Genomic DNA, 17,419 nt, shown 5'->3' with positions numbered 1-17,419 from the left:
AACCTTGCCGCTTCAGAGGCAGTGATCACCAAATGGGGCGTACGTGCCCACTCCCTCACCGCGCGGGCAGTCAGCGGCGGAGAGTAAACAAACTCGACCCCCTTCCGCCATGCCGGCACGCCTAGGGACAAACGCACGCTACACGCGCAAAGAATCTTCTCCACCGTAGTGCCTATAGGTAGACTCACATATTCAAGGAGCAAAGGCCCCCAGATTTTCTCTCTCGCACCCGCTCTTACTCGCGCCAGCGCAGAAACGTCGAACGCCGTCAAAAGCGCCACGCCCCGTTGTACCTACTAGCAAATGTAAAAGCGCACCCATGTAAGGCTTCTCCTAGTTCCTTCCTCCATGCCTTTACCATGCTAAGATACCCGTCTAGATACATATATGTGTAAATGAGTGAATTATTAAGTGGGCGTAAGAGTTGTGATGAGGGAGTGCGGTTTAGTGTGGATTGGCGTGAATGCAAGTTTCAGTGAATGTAAGCTACCGTAACTAAATGAGCAAGGATGAGCAGTGAGTATGAGCTGAAGTCGTTGTGCATGTGAGTGTCGGTGAGTTTGAACGGCCGTGTGCATAAATGTGATTAAGAACCTATGAGTAGACGAGTCTGAACACTTGGCTTCCGAGATTGGGCGGCGCGCGCTGTCTTTCCCAATCTCTGCGGATGTGTTGAATGTTCTAGAGGAGCGGAAAACACGCAACAACCCTGCCTGTGGGGCTGTTTTCTGCAGCTGCCTAGAGGCGGCGACACAAATTTATGCTTGGCAGCAGCTTGCATCTCACTATATCTCACTAAACAAGGACAACTTGGCATTTTTTTCTTGAGAATATGACAGTTAACTGTGCCGTGTATTAACTAGAATGATCTAGACCATAAAATTCTATATTTTTGATAAGTTTGAACGAAGAGAGAGCAGCGGCAAGCGCAAGGTTGATTTACAAATATTTTTAAGTGAATTATGCACGTTACGGCATAACACACACAGGTGTTCGGTAGCGTTAATACTGAAATTACTTTCTGAAATTAGTACGATTGAATAGCCGACTTGTGTGCAGCACGGCACACACTGAATAGTACTAAAGACTACGTTGCTTTCGGTAAATGTTTTGCGCCAAGGTATAGAGTATACCAGGGCGGTAAAGGACTTTTATGCGTTGCATATTGCAATCACTCAGTTCAGCCCTTGAGCGCGGCAGGGCAGCCACCATTGAGGGTATGAGCCATTGTTCATTGCTGCGCGTCTCATATGTGGGTCTATTCTCTTTTAAGTTTGCTGTGTTTGTTATTAGGTTGCTTCTATTTTTATGCGTTGCATATTGCAATCACTCAGTTCAGCCCTTGGGCGAAGGCCGGGCAGCCCTGTGATGGCCGCGTTGTTCTGCTAACAGCTTTCACCACCACCGGGCAGCCACCATTGACCTTTAGCGCAACCACGTGACGTGACGTCACGACAGCCGGAGGAAAAGCTGGGCCCCAACTCGCGCAATATGCAACGCATTCTTGGCTTAACCAAGCTAAGCCTGGTCATTTTATTTTTGCCCTACTGAATTACGAAACTGAACCAATGGACGGTTTGCAAAAATACTGTTGCGCATGCGCGAACACGGCTGTCACGAGCGCCCTCTACATGGTTAGGTACGAGGAGCAGACGAACAACCAACGCAGCTATAGCGCGCCTTGAGACGACGGTTTGTTGTGGTTTTGATCGCGGTATTTTCGTGAAAAGGACGGCTCGTTGTGTTGCGCATTGTGCACAAAGTGTTTCACTAGCAAACGGAGCACGAGTTTATTTCGGTTTCCGTCCGAGAAGAGCTATCCGGCGAGGAAAGCAGCATGGATAAGCGACGGCCGGAGATGCCATCACAGCACACAACTTGTTCGCTCCTCGCAGAGCCGGTTGTCATCGCGCTATTTGTTGCTGCTGAATTTTCACATGCCAGCGCTACGAGGTTATATCGGCCTGCAAGCTTCGAGACACCCTTAAACGCAGCAGCATGTTGCCGGAATAGGGAAAGTTCAAGATGGACGAGGACGGACAGCGCTTGCGAACGCGCCGTGGTGTCACTCAGTTGTCGCTGACATGTTATTATACTAAATATTATAAAGTGATGTCGAAAGTGCGCCTCATATGACAATCGGAGCCTAGTACTACGCCACTGAAGTGATCGAAACACACCAATCGAGGGCAGTTGGCGCGACCGACGGGCAGCGCGGAGCGACCACCGGGCGACGGAGTTCGGCTGGTTTGCTCTTTTCTACCGACGGTGTACAGATAGCCAAATGTATTTCTTATTTAGCCTTTTAATATTGATGCATGAGTTAAAGAGCTAGCAAAAAACTATGCGTTCACTTCCTAGCAGAAGGTTCTTCGTAACCGGCGACACCCACGGCCAGCGAGCGACGCCTACCGTCTTCATCGATGGCAATTAGGCGCGTCGTTTGAGATATTCCCGTATTTGCCGCGCGCGAAAAAAGGACCGTCGTAACAAGTCAAACAGCTCCGTGAAGCTTTGCTTTGTTCCAGATGGGCCATATTAGTAGGATAAACTCTCCTAAGCGGAACATCATGCTCGGCGCGCTGACTTTGTCGGCAGCCGCCGATCGCTCGAGACGGCAGGCCTAGCAGCCGGTTGTAGAAGCAGCAGCAGCTGACGGCGCTTGTAATGGAAACGGAGCGGGCTATAAAGTGTTTATTTTCGTGAGTATTTTAGCGTCTGGACGATTATGTCGCGGTTAAATGAACGCAGGGCTGGTTCTCTCTGTACTCCGTCGGCAGCCAATAGCAACTAAGGCTAGCCGCCTTGCACGGTGGTCGCTGCGCGCGGCCACTCAGCGAAACCAAGTGCGGACACTCGGCGACACATCGGCAGCGTGTTTCGACGACGCGCACTCTGCTCTTTGTTGAAGGAGTGTATTTCGCTCGCATCAGCAGCCCCAAATATACGATATTTTTAACGTGATCTTCCTTCAGTGCCGAGCCTCAATGAACCTGGAGAGTAGTGGTAGTTATATATAAAGCAGATATTGCCACACGCGATCAGTTTAAGTGGTACGCTTCGAGAAGTCGGAGGTCTATGACATGTACGGAAACTGGAACGGAGTGACGGCGTCTTCAATTATTTTTTGGCGCCATGAACACACGGGGTTGCCGCGGCAGAGGCCAGGCAGCAGCCGAGAAACGAAACTCGCTCTCTAACCACACACTCTCGCACGCAGAGCACTGCAGCTTTGCCTGTTGTGCGCCAGATGGCGCTCACTATTTTGCAAACCGTCAATTGAACTCTGGCCATACCGGCAGCGGTAGCGGCAGTAGCGGTATGGTGTACTGGATTAGGGTAGTGTGTCGTCCGGTGGCCAAAAAGCGCCTCCTTTTGCGATGACGGCCGGGAGTACTGGAACACGCCGATCTATTGCAGCGCCACCTGTCGCTGCAGCCTGGAGTCATTGCTGGCAAGATTAAAAATTATGGTGCAGGGCCTCCTGGATTGGCACTTAGGGATGTCGCGGAGGTCATGCATGTACGTGTGGAGCACGCCGATTGCTTGCTGTGGTTTTTCCTGCCGCGTTCGCACATCCTTTATGTGTACGGCAAGAGCTGGGTTTGCAAATGTACTTTGTGTGTGTGTGTGTGTGTGTGTGTGTGTGTGTGTGTGTGTGTGTGTGTGTGTGTGTGTGTGTGTGTGTGTGTGTGTGTGTGTGTGTGTGTGTGTGCGTGTGTGTGTGTGCGTGTGCGTGCGTGCGTGCGCGTGCGCGCCCACACGTACATTGAGGTTCTTGCATAACGATCACAACTCCGGGTTGCTACAGATCGGACACATTGAGAACATTAACTGTATTCTTGCCCTTCAGCGCCCTTTTACGAAGCGAAATACGATATATCTAGACGTTAGCGGCTGCAATCATCACAGAGCAGTATTATTTTTTTTCTTCAGTGAAACCTGGCGACCGCTTTTCTGGCTGATACAAAATGAAAGGAATCCCGTGTAACCGACCAGGCACAGTGAAGGTGCTCTTTCCACGATTTTCATCTTCTTGTCTTTCGAAATACTAAGAATATATACGTGCTTAAACCACGGAACGAACGGACGAGTGTTCGTCTTCTGCAACCGACACGCTGAGCCATTGGCTGAGCAGACGATAAAGAACACTGCATCATATACGTTCGGAACCGTGCAAGCATAGACGGTGTTTTTGATGTATCTTAACAATCTGTATTACTTATTTTCTGCAAATTATAAGAATTTGAGTTCTGTTGTCAGAGTGTTTTAGTTCATAAATGCAGAAAGTTTTGCGCAACGTGTTTAAATTTCGCGCGCTAGGCACGCCGATCGATTGCAGCGTCCTCTGGTGGCGTTATTGCAAAAGCGTCCTCGGTTCTTGCATTGTTTCTGCACTGCCCCATTCCATACACCATAGTAGCGGCGCATCATCGTCGTTACGTCACGCCCGGTTGTTCTGTTTTTCTTTCGGCGACGGCGAAGTCGACTAGAAACGTGCTCACTGGGCGCTCGCTGACGGGTACTGTGGTTCCCGAAGTTTGTCGGTAAGTGCACGCTTTGTGTCAGTTATCCATGCTCAGTGACTCATGTTAACCGTAGGTAGAAACGACATTTACGCGCATTGTTGTCATGCGAATAATCTCGTCGCATGGCCCGCGATCTGCGGCATAAGTGCTTGAATGAATATTCCCGCTGTCTGCCGGTGCCTTGTTCTAGAAAGTTCCCTCGACGGTTAACGCAAGACAACTAACCTGTGCACTGTTAATCGACAGTTTATTTACTGTACTTTAATTGGTATATATTTCGCCGCGATGAATATTCCGCGTGTTAGTAACGCCGCTGAAGGCGTCTCTGGGATTACTAGGTCGGCGGACAAGTGCTTGCGCATTGAATAGCGGAACGCCGAACTAATCTCGTGTCTCACGTCATTTGTGAATTTTTGAAAACTTGGTAGTTTCGTTTGCGCCATGGGTATGAAAGTACGGGCGTTTAATCGTGACTTCTGCAATTCTCATTTGCGTCTCTAGCTTGGACCATTGCGCGATCCGCGAGTCATGCCAAAAACCTTGCTGCAGTGCTACAACAAAGGGTGCCTCAAGAAATTCGACCCCGACGAAAATGCGCCTGGTGAGACGCTTGCAGTATTCACTGGCATCGAATAATACATCAACCCGTTCGTGTGTGTTAATACCATCACTGATTGAAACTGCTCTGACGTACTGCGATAGGTTGTAACGCCTACTGCCCTACTCGTGTTACAGTTGCCTTTTTTCGCACACTGTTGAAACTGATTTTCCTGACGCGTCTCTACCACCACAGATGCCTGCATAAATCATCCAGGAAAGCCCGTGTTTCACGATGCCTACAAGAGTTGGTCGTGCTGCAAAGCCAAGACCACAGATTTCACAGAATTTTTAAACATAAAGGTGAAGTGCTTTTGTATTTATATCAGTGTGCTAATTGCAGTGTTATGGGAGTGAAGGAAATTATTTATTTGTTATTGTAGTACTTTATTTATAACATCACATTTATGGCATACAAAATCTCATTATTTCTTAAAAGTAGCGATTATGCGAGTTGTGGACTGTTTAGCGTTCAGGATATTTCCTGGACTCATGCTTGCCCTTTCTGTTACGGATAAATCTTTGTTTATGAATCGTTCATCTGTATTTGTGGTCCTGTCATAGCCTTATACTTGGGTTCAGTGATCTGTGACCAGTCATAACCTTGTGGAAGTGACCAGGGTCCACAGGTCACTGCGACTGTCTGGTAGCCAAACAGCTGATGTTCAAGGAATACATTGAGCGATGTAGCATTGATGCACTTGCTTTTTGTATAAATTGTGTGGTTTTCTTTAATAAAGAGTATTTTGCTTTCAGGGTTGTGCTAAATCCTACCATCAAGACAAGAAACCACCAGAGTCTCCAAAACCAGAAAGGAAAATTGATCCTGAACTTGAGGCTCAACTTGAGGTAGTTTATTTTTCATAATGCCAACAATGCTGATAAGTACAGCTGTGTCATAGAGGTGAATTATTCTTGTAGCTTTTGTAACTAACCATTTTGTCTAAAGCACTTGTGACATTTACGTGATCATTTTAAAAGAGTAAATTGCAGAATCACGGTTCAAGCTAGTGAATAGTGAGAAGCATGGAAAAACAGACAAAGGACAACTACAGTGAGGCATTGCATACATTGTATTTGTTTCTTGTGGGCATCTCTTTTTACACTACTAATTATAGTAACATAGCTTGATGATGGGTCTTGTAGCATACAGTCGGCTGTATATATTCTTTCAATCTCAACATGATCTCTCACGTACTGAAGACATTTAATCTAGCATGTTTATCGGCTGTTTCTATCCAGGTGCTCCACTTCGCGTATCATAATATCCCAAGCCATTACCACTCTTCATGAGACCAATCACTTGTGTAGAACTTCTTTTGTTTAAATAAATACTTAAAGCAGTTAATGCTAATAACTCTGACAGGACATGTAAACAGACCATACTTTCCTGAACTGTCGCAGAGAACAATTATAATGCCTTGCAATTATTGCTTATATATTATATTTCTATAGGCTCGGCCATCAGCAATGTCATGCCACGTATACACTAGTATAGTCAGGCACAACCTAAGAAGGCAGGAGAGGCACAGCCAGATGACCAAAGCGCAGCGGCTGATTGCCTCTGCAACCAGAGAAATAGTCCCACTGACACAACTTGGCCCAGTTCAATGCGTGGGCACCGGCCGTCCAGCTCATAACAACAGACTAGAGTGCGCCCCTTTGATTGAGGGTCATGTGCATCTGCCTTTGAGGGGCAAACGCCGCTGCCTTCAAAAGTTGTACCCGACTGTAGTTAGACATCATGGGGCCATGTCAGCTACGGCATCGATTCTAGGAACACTAGAGGGGGGATATTGGTAGAATTCACGGAAACACCTTCTTCAGAAAGTGTAGCAACAGGAAGTGGACCTGGAAAAGCCCCAATGGAGAAACAAGAAGTGAAATAGACTTCATACTCTCTGCCTATGCCAGCATAGTACAGGATGTAGAAGGGTTAGGTAGGGTAAAGTGCAGGGTAAAGCTTGCGATCCTTTGTATGCAAAACTTCATGACTTCAAGTGTACCAGAGAACTGGAAAAATGCCGCCATTATACTAATCCACAAGAAGTGAGATGTTAAAAGAACTGAAAAATTATAGGATGTTAGTTTTCTTTCAGTATTGTATAAAATATTCGCCAAGATAATTTCCAATAGAATAAGGGCAACACTTGACATCAGTAAACCAAGAAAACAGGCTGGCTTCAGGATGGGATATTCTACAATGGATTACATCCATGTCATCAATCAGGTAATCGATAAATCTGCAGAGTGCAATCACTCTATATATGGCTTTCATAGATTATGAAAAGGCATCTGATTTAGTAGAGATACCAGCAGTCATAGAGGCATTACGTAATCAAGGAGTGCTGGAGGCATATGTGAATATCTTTGGAACTATCTGCAAAGATTCCACAGCCACCTTGATTCTTCACAAGTAGAAAGTTGCCTATCAAGAAAGGGGTCAGGCAAGGCCACACAATGTTTCCAGTGCTATTTACTGCACGCTTGGAAGTATTCAAGCTATTAAACTGGGAAAGCTTAGGAGTGAAGATCAACAGTGAAAATCACAGCAACCTTTGGTTTGCAGATGACATTGTCCTGTTCAGCAACACTGAAGACGAATTACAACAAATTGAGGACCTTAACAGAGAAAGTGTGAGAGTAGGGTTGAAGAATAATATGGAGAAGACAAAGATTATGTTCAATAGCCTGGCAAGGGACAGAACAAGAGTTCAAGATCACCAGTCAGCCTCTAGAGTCTGTGAAGGAGTTTGTTTATCTAGGTCAATTATTCACAGGGAGTCCTGATCGTGAGAAAGAAATTTACATGAGAATGAAAATGGGTTGGAGTGCGTATGGCAGGCATTGCCAGATCCTGACTGGGAGCTTACAGCTATCATTGAAAGCATACAATCACTCCATTGTACTGGTGCTAACATTTGGGACATAAATTTGGAGTTTGACAAGGGAGCTCAAGAACAAGTCGAGGACCACACAGAGTGATGGAACGAAAAATTTTAGGTGTAACCTTAACAGACAGGAAGAGAGTGGGGTGGATAAGAGAGCAAACGGGCAAAGCCAATATCCTAATTGACATTCAGAGAAAAAAAATGGAGCTGGGCAGGCCTTGTAATACTTAGGTGGACAGTTAGTTACAGAATAGGTGCCAAGAGAATGGAAGTGCAGTCAAGGGCGGCAGAAGGTTAGGTGGGGTGATGAAATTAGGGTGGGGTGATGAAATTAGGAAATTTGCAGGTTCAAGTTGGAATCAGTTGGTATAGGACAGGGTTAATTGGAGATCACAGGGAGAGGTTTTTATCCCGCAGCGCACATAAGAATAGACATGAATCCTGCATGCTAGCACCACCCATGTGCCCTCGGCCCATAGTTCCACATGGTGCAACTGACTTTTTTGGTGACGTTTCAGGCTGCCAAGCAGAAACCGCCACAGCGTGCACAGATAACTCCAATCATTAGACCTGATGAGAATGACCCACTTGTACGGCTACGAAGTTCTGTTGGGTCAAGCCTGACTCCTCTTCTGAGTAAACTTTCCCTGGAGAAAAAAGCTGATGTCCCCGAAACTGACGGTAAGCGTTTTTCACACACACACAGCACTTGGGAGGGATCATCAGAAGTGTGTATCTGTGTTCATTGTTGCATTGTTGAAGGAGTTCCTTGGTCATGGCATTCACACACACACAGCAACATGAGGCTTGTATCATCCTTCTTAACCCTTTTAGGGTCGATTCTTTTTATTGCAGATTTCAATTCTTTTGAGGGACCTATCTTGAAAAATATTTGGCGTAATTTTTCTAGGGTGACCGTAAAGTGAGAAAAAAATATTTTGCATTGGTATATATGTACTCTTTATTCATGAATAACAATTATAAAAAAAGAAATAAATTTATAAGAATTAAAAATTTGATCCATTTTTATAGTTCAAAGCTTAAAATATATGCACACAAGAATATTTAGCAAGTCTTAAATGTTCTTGCTCTTACACTAATATTTACGACCATAGCCTAATTGAGCTGTGTAGGTGAGCGCACCCAAGAAAAGTGTGGTTGTGTGTCTGTCAGAAAAGCAAAACGTATGACAAACTTGCACTGATCTTATAGCCAACCAGAGGCAATTAGATATTGCGAGTCCCCCCCCTCCCCAAAGAAAGAAAAGGAAATGCATGCACAGCGGTATCCTTCCTATGCTCAGCCTTGTGAGCACTAAATGAGTGAGAAACAGGCGGTGGCCCTTTGAGCAATTAGTAACGAGATAGCCATCAGTTTTGCAAGTAAGAAGCCGAAACGGCTCACGGAACAAAACCCAAACCGTCGCCCGCCTGCACACGTGCCAATTCGCGAGCGGTAGTATATAGACACACCGGAGCAAACCAGCTGCCTCCTTCCCCGCACACACACTTTTTTGTTTAAATGCCCCCTGCTAGAATAATCACATTATTTCCTAGAGGATGTTGAAAACGTGAGGTATAACATGTGATACCACAGGTATTGCAATGTTGAGCATTGCATGTTATGTATCCAGTCCATATTTCTTGTATGGTTTAAAAGACCCCTCACCAGGTCCCATAGCAAATTTTGGTTATACGCTGGAAGTCGTTACGTGCCCTCTAAGGAGCATTCAGCCGCAATTTATTAATAGCAGTGATAGAAATATTTCAGTGCCGTGAACCCATGATTTCAGGAGGTAAGTGCCACTGCCAAAAGACACTCTACTCTACTTGCCCTGTCTAGCCTCCGCAAGTGAAATTCCTTCCCTGTGTTCTCCCATACCAGACCACGAGGATCGTGTGACGCATACATCATGGTCCCCACCTTCGTTTTTTTTCCCTCGCTTTTTTGCTGCGCAGCGCACTTTCGCTGACAATGTCACGCGCAAGCTGTTGTGTTTGTCTTGTTTCGCGCAGCGCAGAATCCAGAGCATGCGATTGTGCGCGCTGTGCACAAGAACACCTGACTAGCAGTATAAGTCAGTGCTACACGAACACTGAGGCCGACACAAGTGGATCACGGAGCATGATCGTGCGCTGGAACACGATAGAAAATGATTATCGTTTTGGTGTTAGCGCGCATGACTGCAAGATGTGGGAACAAGCAGACGAAATGGAAATACATCTCTCTTGCTGCCGAGCGAAGTAAAACAAATACACACAGACATTTGGGTTGCGTGTTTTATTATTTCTCTAAGCCTTAATTCGTCTATCGATGCAATAGACTGCACAAACAATACATGTTGCCTTGAATAATTCTCGAAGTCACAAGTCACTAAGAGTGACGTCACAGCAAAGACACGTTTGTAGGCACACTAGCATGTATAGCTCATCCCACCGGCTTGAACTGCAGCACCCGTGAAGAGAAGGGCAAGCAGTGTTCGGTTTGAAATTTCAGCTCTCTGTGGCGCGTAGCAATGTAATACTTAGCGGACACAATCGTTAGCACGCATTGTATGCATGGCACTTGTCGGCTCAAAATGGCCAGACCTGGTTAGGGCCCCCCCCCCCCTTTTTTTTAACAATGTTTCACGACTTGTACAGTTGTAGCCAGTTATTTATAATGAGCAATTGAACTTCATTTGCTGGACCTGTCAGTTGCCCAATATGTATGTGAAGCCCATTAAGTGCAAAAGAGATTGAACATGTGGCACTACTGCTATTGCAGATTTCTAAGGTTTGATGAATGCAAAGGCTTCAGCAAAATTTTAATTTCCCTGCCCATTGAGAGTTACTTCAAGTGATCCATGCTTAACTTTCCAGCTGACAGTGTTGTGACAGTTGGCACATCGTGCAAGAATGCTGGCTGCCGGCAGGTGAGTTCCTTTCTGTAGTAGTAATGGCTGGCAGCAGTATTGACAATAGTGATGCCTAACGTTGCAGTAATGATGGGAAAGTGGAGTACACTGTGGTCTTGTCTCGCTAATACATATTTAAAGGTAGTGGCACTTCCTCTTGTTTTCTCTGCCAACCTCCCTCTCACCTGTTGCTGCTATTATTAAGTGAAGTCATCATGAAGTGGACCATTTCGCACCCCCTGATCAGCAGCTTCTGAAGGAAGGACACATCTATTTTCTTCCTTTCTCAAGAAAATGGGTGCATCAGCCAGTGAGGATGAAAGAACAAAATTCTGCTGCCTTCAGAGTACAGCACAGTTCACTTAATATGATGCTGTAGTACAGTACTCAGAATAAATTGCATCAATGTAGGGCTAACTAACATGCATACCTTCATTTGCGTTAGAAGGGCTCTCTAGTTCTATATTAGTTTCCCAGTCGCCTTTCGTTCTGTGGCCGTAGTACATCACATAACAGCTATCTTTGACAACAGTGAGCCAACGTTACTTGAAGATTGCACAGTGGAGAAAATGCCTTCATTTCAACAACGCATTACTAATGGTGGATAAGTCTCAAATGTCATCAATTGTAATTAACCGATTGCCTAATATTCACAGATTACAGTTGGAAATATTGTTTTGGGAGACTCAGTGAAACTGCAGAATCAAAGCTGATTAGTGACCAAGGTGCGTTGACTTTGCAGTCCTGAAAATGGATGACATTCTTGTTCCTCAAATTTCTCCTGGAACAACTTGGTGCTCCACACAGTCTTGTCCTTTGATGCTCAAGGAAGGCATCGTCGGAAAATATGTGAAATCACTGCACTTCTTTGCATGCCTGTGGCAAGACACCTTCATGCTGGTACCATTTATTGTAATGCTTTAACTGGACACAGCATTAGCAGTGACTGGCTTTCGTTCCACAGTTATAAAGTAATGCTGGCAGTCAACAAGGTAATCATAGACTAGTACCGGATTTCTAGGTTTCCTGAGTGTTGTCAGTGGACAAGTCACGGTGTAGTTGAGAACTTTGTGTGCAAATGTATGGACAAAAATAAAAGTGATATAACATCCTTGGGTTCTTGTCCCTGCTGTTTGTGCCTGTGCAATTCTTCACATGTAAATTCAACACACAAGACAGAATGTTGACATGATGAAGACAAACGCTTGTATTCATGCTTCTATTTCCCAATGTTCTGTCTTGCATATCGAAGTTGTGCTTTTTCCCAAGATATGCTGAACAAGCAAGGCCCTTGGGCTGCCCCTTTTGTCAGTAGTTTAACAAATATATTATGGCAGATGGGTGCATAATTGGCTCTGTTGACCATTGTGGTTTGTTTTATATTTTATAAAGTATGCGTTCAATGAAAAAAACACAAAAAAATCATGAAAGCGTTCCAGTAGTTTTATGCAGCGACATGCCTGCTGGCACAATTTAACTGTATTAGCTTCATGACCTTGCAAGACGTGTTGAAGCATTATTCTTTCTTTTAAAGAACTGTGCTATATGAATGGCACCTCCTGCTGTATTGGTATCTGGCCTAAATCAACTGTTTCCACAGCAAATATTAATATTTTGTGAAAGAAATGTAGCATGTTCCCTACACCTGCAAACGTTTCCAACACCTCTGGTGTCCTTAGCATTCAGTCATCGTCATGTTAAAAATTACTTCTGCCTGTTCCCTTTTCAGACATACCAAGGTGAACAAAGCAACCTGGACACATGCTTCTACCATGAAGGCTTTCCAATATTTCACGAGGGGCAAGTTTTTTTTTTTTCGTCTACCTTTGTATGCCGCTAAATTGTTCACTGGGTAAATTCAAATGTGAACATTAGTTTGCCACCTGTAATTATTTCACTTGTAGTTTAAAACCCCTGCTTTCTAAAAAAACTACAGGATGAAGTACTGGACTTGTTGCCAACGTAAGACATCAGACTTTGCCAACTTCCTGGAACAGCAAGGTTGCACATCAGGCAACCACTTGTGGATTAAAAAGGTGAGAGACTGAAGTCTTCTTTTGTAAGATAATAAATTTTAAATTATGGCATGTAAATTGCAACAACAGTAAGTGCAAGGACTTGCTTCTGCCCAGGAAGTTCTCGGTACAACGTTAAACGTTAACTTGCCCGGAAGCACAGAGCATGAACAGCTAAGAATCTCCCAAGTTTACGAAGTAGAGCTAGTTGAGTTAGGGTTCAGTTTGTTCAATACGGGTGCTGTGTTGCCCTCCTTGCTTTTATTTTATTTTTGTCCAGTCTATCATGCTATAGTTTCATAGGAAGCATATTAAAGGGAACTCCACTGCTAGTGTCTAAAGGAGCTGCAGATATGACAACTCAGCCATCATTGGAATGATGTGTTGTACACGGATTTGCCTAAACTTGCATCTTTCTGGCTCCATGCTGCTGTGCGACTTTGCAGGTTGACCATTTTCAGCAATGTATGTGTGCGGGACTTGTTGCCTAGCTGCATTTTCAAAAGAATGATTGCTTGGAAATTTACAAAGGTAAAGTGTAGTAAACAATGCCACAAGCACCGAGGTTAGACAAATTCATGTATTACCCACCATTCCTGCAGTAGCTGAACGATTAGTGCCACAGTTCCCTCTAGTGCTGTACTTACACCAATACAACACAAGTTCTTATAGAAATTTTCAGCTTCAGAACAAGTCTTGCATTATATTTGTGTTTGTGACACATATAATCGTAATATTGTTTATTTTTCAGAGACCGAAAGTCCCCTTTGCGTTATGATTGTGGTTGCATTGAGCACGCACAGTGATTTTTTATGGAAACTCCATTTCACACAGATAAGTTTGAACTTGCCCCTGTATGTACTGCCATTTACTGTGTACTGTACTGAAAAATGGCATGAGCAGCAGCACCGACGGCAGCACCTTGTGACAGTGATTTCGTGTCACACAATATTAGTAATACTGGTGTAGAGGCACAGTCTTCATTAATACCATTGTCCATTTTGTTTTCTTTATAAGAAGCAGTTGTTCAAGATAATAATGTTTGTATCGTAGTTAAATACAGCGTCGGAAGGTATTGCTACTAGTAGTGCTTCTCTCGCCCGTGTTTTTGTTTGTTTTTATAAGATGCTTAGGTGACCTTTCACCTTTGCAGAAAACTACAGAAGCACAGACGTCATGCCGTTACGACTGGTACCAGACAGGAAACTCGGTGGTAATCAGCATTTTTACCAAGATGCCCATACCTGATGAATCATGCGTGGAAGCGAACCAGGTCAAGTTGCACCTGCACATCACCTTCGGTGAAGACCGTGCTGTCTTCGACCAAGTGATGGTACTTCATGGAGTAAGTCATGAACATTTGCACCCTTTTTTTTTTTTTTGACTCACTTAAACTTTTGCACTGAAGGTATTGCTGGCGACAGGCAGTTGCGGGACAACTGGAACCAGTGACATTCTTGAAGATATTAACATCAATTTTCCGCAATACCACTGCACCCTAAAGTTTGTAGAGGCACCATACCTGAGCTGCACTTGTTTGAGATCATGTGTTACTGTACTTCATAACACTTGTCCCAAAGATAAGGTAGTTGTATTATCCGTTATGTAGAAATCGGATGTCAATTATCATTATATAAAAGAATACAAACATGTCATTGGCATGACTATATTATAATACTATTCACTTATGGGATTTTGTCCCAATGTTTACGCCACAGCTATGGAACCTGCTATGATAGAAGGCTGTAGATTAATTTTCACCACCTGAGGTTCTTAAAGGGACACTAGAGGCAAACAATGAGTCAATGTACACTGTTATGGCAAATTCAAGTGGTCTTTTGGAGTGCTCCAGAGCTAGTCATCATACTTTAATGGTCATAAAAAGGGCGCTCCGACTACATTCGGCTGGTTCTTTCAAATTAGTGAACTCTAACTTGGCGCGCTCAGAAATTCTCCCACCAACAATGTCGGAGCAATTGCGAAATCTGGCCAGTTTCCGCTCGTGCGAGCGCTATGCAGCTTCCATCGGCACACTTGTTGGTGTGGGCTCAGGCCGTTTAGGTGGTTTCATAATTGTGCTGTGCTTTGTGTGCCTCGTGTCGATGATGTTGATGCGACGACATTTATGTATGTTAGCAGCACCTTCTGTTCTTCTTTTGCATCTACTGTGTGTCGTGCTTTGGTTGCACGTTAAAAAACTCCAGGTAGTCAAAATTAATACGGATTCCCCACTATGACGCGCCTCGTAATAAGATTGTGGTTTTGGCACTTAGAGCCCCAGGATTTACTTAATTGGTTTTGAGTCTAGGGGCAAGCAGTGGCAGCATCTTATAATGCAGAAAACTTACTGTGCTGGCATAGGGCTTGTCTTGCAAGTAACGGTCACTTGTGGCCCACCATTATTTGTCGGGCTTTCGCTCTCGTGCGCTGGGATGCTATAATGCGGTGTAATGTGACAGCATTCACTCAGGCATCACCAAAAGTTCCCCTGGGCCCTTGCTTCGTTCCCTCTCACTGCTTCGGAAAGTGACCTACTGTTCAGGTGGCTTATGCTTTCCCCGACTCATATCTGGATGACTAGATCGACCACCCGAAATTACCGTGCAATGTTTCCTTTTGCTTTTTTTATTCTGAGAGATTACTATCCCATTGCAGAGAAAAGAGCAAGCTTGCTCTTTGCCAGCACTTGTGGAGGTCATTCTTTGTTACTATACCAGCTTCGTGTCAGAGGCCTGCACAGAGTGAGTGCCTAATAGCACCAGCAATGGTGGGGCCACAATAAGCTGTTCTAGTGTGGTGCAGCTCATGCTTTTTCCTTTTTACTTGGGCGAGGCCAAAATACATCCACTCAATACAAAAGTTAATGCATATTGCTTACTTTATGTGCACCTGCCAACCTGTAAACATTAAAGTTCATTAAATCCAGCGGACACAACACTCAGGTGGAGGAGGAATAGCACACACTTTAATGCAATTAGCATTGTTAGCTTATTTCAGCCACTTCATTTCTATCTTCTTTATGCCAGGTTCTCTTCAATGAAGAGAATCCTGTGACATTTTTCCCATGCTGGTGGATTTGAACTCGCGTCACACAAGTTTCTCAAGTACGGCAGCTCAGTGCCATGCCATGAATGCCCGCAGGCAGAAAGGAAATAATTATTAGTATAAGCACGCAGTGGAATGACACCGGTGCAATTGTGAGGGACGCCCAAAAGGAGGGGGACTTCATGCGCCTGTTGCTAGGCAGCGCAGCACGTCCAGAAGGAAACACAAGGGCTCGAAGACCGAGCCCCACTTTTTGGAGAACAGAATACGTTTCTCGTAAAATCTTATAACAAGTCCAAGTTCATAAACTTTATGAAAAATACGGGAAAGTTGGCAGGTATTGTGGCAACGGGAAGTTAATGCTACGTCATCAGAATGGCGTGGAGAGGCACTGCAAGAACATGGTTAAACTGGGCAAGCTCTTTCCCTGTGCATTGAAATGGACCACCATTAGCTTCTATATAATCTGTTTTATACTATATACTACCTATTTACAAATTGTATTGGACATGTCACATTATGGGAGCTGGTATTGGAATTTCATAGGTGACAGCACCAATCCTTTCCTAGATTTGCATTGTTTGTTGCTTAGCGATGCACTGTTGTCAGTAAATGTGCCGGTTCTGAGACTAAGTATATTGACCTATCACTTAGGCTTGCCTTAATAGTTGCCTTTAGTGTCCCTTAAATATGTGACCTTTATTTATTCCACCTTCCATCAGGATGCAGCAGCTATGGCCATATTGCTGACTAGAAAATGGCACTAGGAAAAACACTCACGAAAGCACTGCATGTCCTATTTTTTCTGTGCAACAGGTGATCGATGTGGAGAAAAGTTCGGTGCAGTACCTTGGGACCAAAGTAGAAGTGAACCTCAAGAAAAGGGACGCCGTCAGCTGGAGGCTTCTGACGCTTCCACCACCAAAGCCGCGGATTCAGGATGGCGATGGAGACATTGAAGATACATGAAACAAGCCTCTTGCCAGGCATGCTGCATTGCAGCAGTTCAGGCAGGGAGATGTTGAAACGTTTCATCTAACATTAAGGAATGGAACACCCTAATCAATGAGATGTGATTATCATTAAAGAGATTTGACTTTGTTCCACTTTCTCTCCACTCCCTAGCTTTCCTTCTAATCCTGCGAAGGGTAAGCAGTGGCCGCATGTACATCAGTTTCCGCAAGTGATATCAGTATTTAGTCACTTTGTGCACATGAGAGAATTTGACATATACATATTTTATTTTTTTCAAGCATTAAACATTTGTCATCAATTTCAAGTTTATACTGCCAAGTAATCGTAGCTATTTGCCTATCATCCTTGGTACTGCAATGTTAACAGTTAAGTGACAATATTTTAATACAAAGCTTCCAGAAAACCTGGATTCTAGGTGTAAAGTAGCAAGTGTGCAATTTCATGGAAAAGCCTGAAGCATCACTAGCAGCT

General features: G+C 44.4%; 1 protein-coding gene across 1 annotated transcript; it reads left to right on the top strand.

Annotated features, from left to right (window-relative positions):
• The first annotated feature begins 4,422 nt into the window (after positions 1–4,422).
• On the top strand, positions 4,423–17,079 carry mora (CHORD-like protein). Its single transcript, XM_065455608.2, has 10 exons — positions 4,423–4,547; positions 5,031–5,130; positions 5,323–5,429; positions 5,883–5,975; positions 8,536–8,698; positions 10,879–10,931; positions 12,643–12,713; positions 12,850–12,949; positions 14,082–14,273; positions 16,790–17,079. Exons 2-10 carry the CDS (start codon positions 5,058–5,060, stop codon positions 16,940–16,942), a joined length of 1,005 nt encoding a protein of 334 aa, XP_065311680.2. The 5' UTR covers positions 4,423–4,547; positions 5,031–5,057; the 3' UTR covers positions 16,943–17,079.
• The last annotated feature ends 340 nt before the right edge of the window (positions 17,080–17,419 follow it).

This window comes from Dermacentor albipictus, chromosome 5, assembly GCF_038994185.2.
Source record: "Dermacentor albipictus isolate Rhodes 1998 colony chromosome 5, USDA_Dalb.pri_finalv2, whole genome shotgun sequence".
Classification (NCBI taxonomy): Eukaryota; Metazoa; Arthropoda; class Arachnida; order Ixodida; family Ixodidae; genus Dermacentor; species Dermacentor albipictus.
This window is presented reverse-complemented; position numbering and strand designations above follow the sequence as displayed.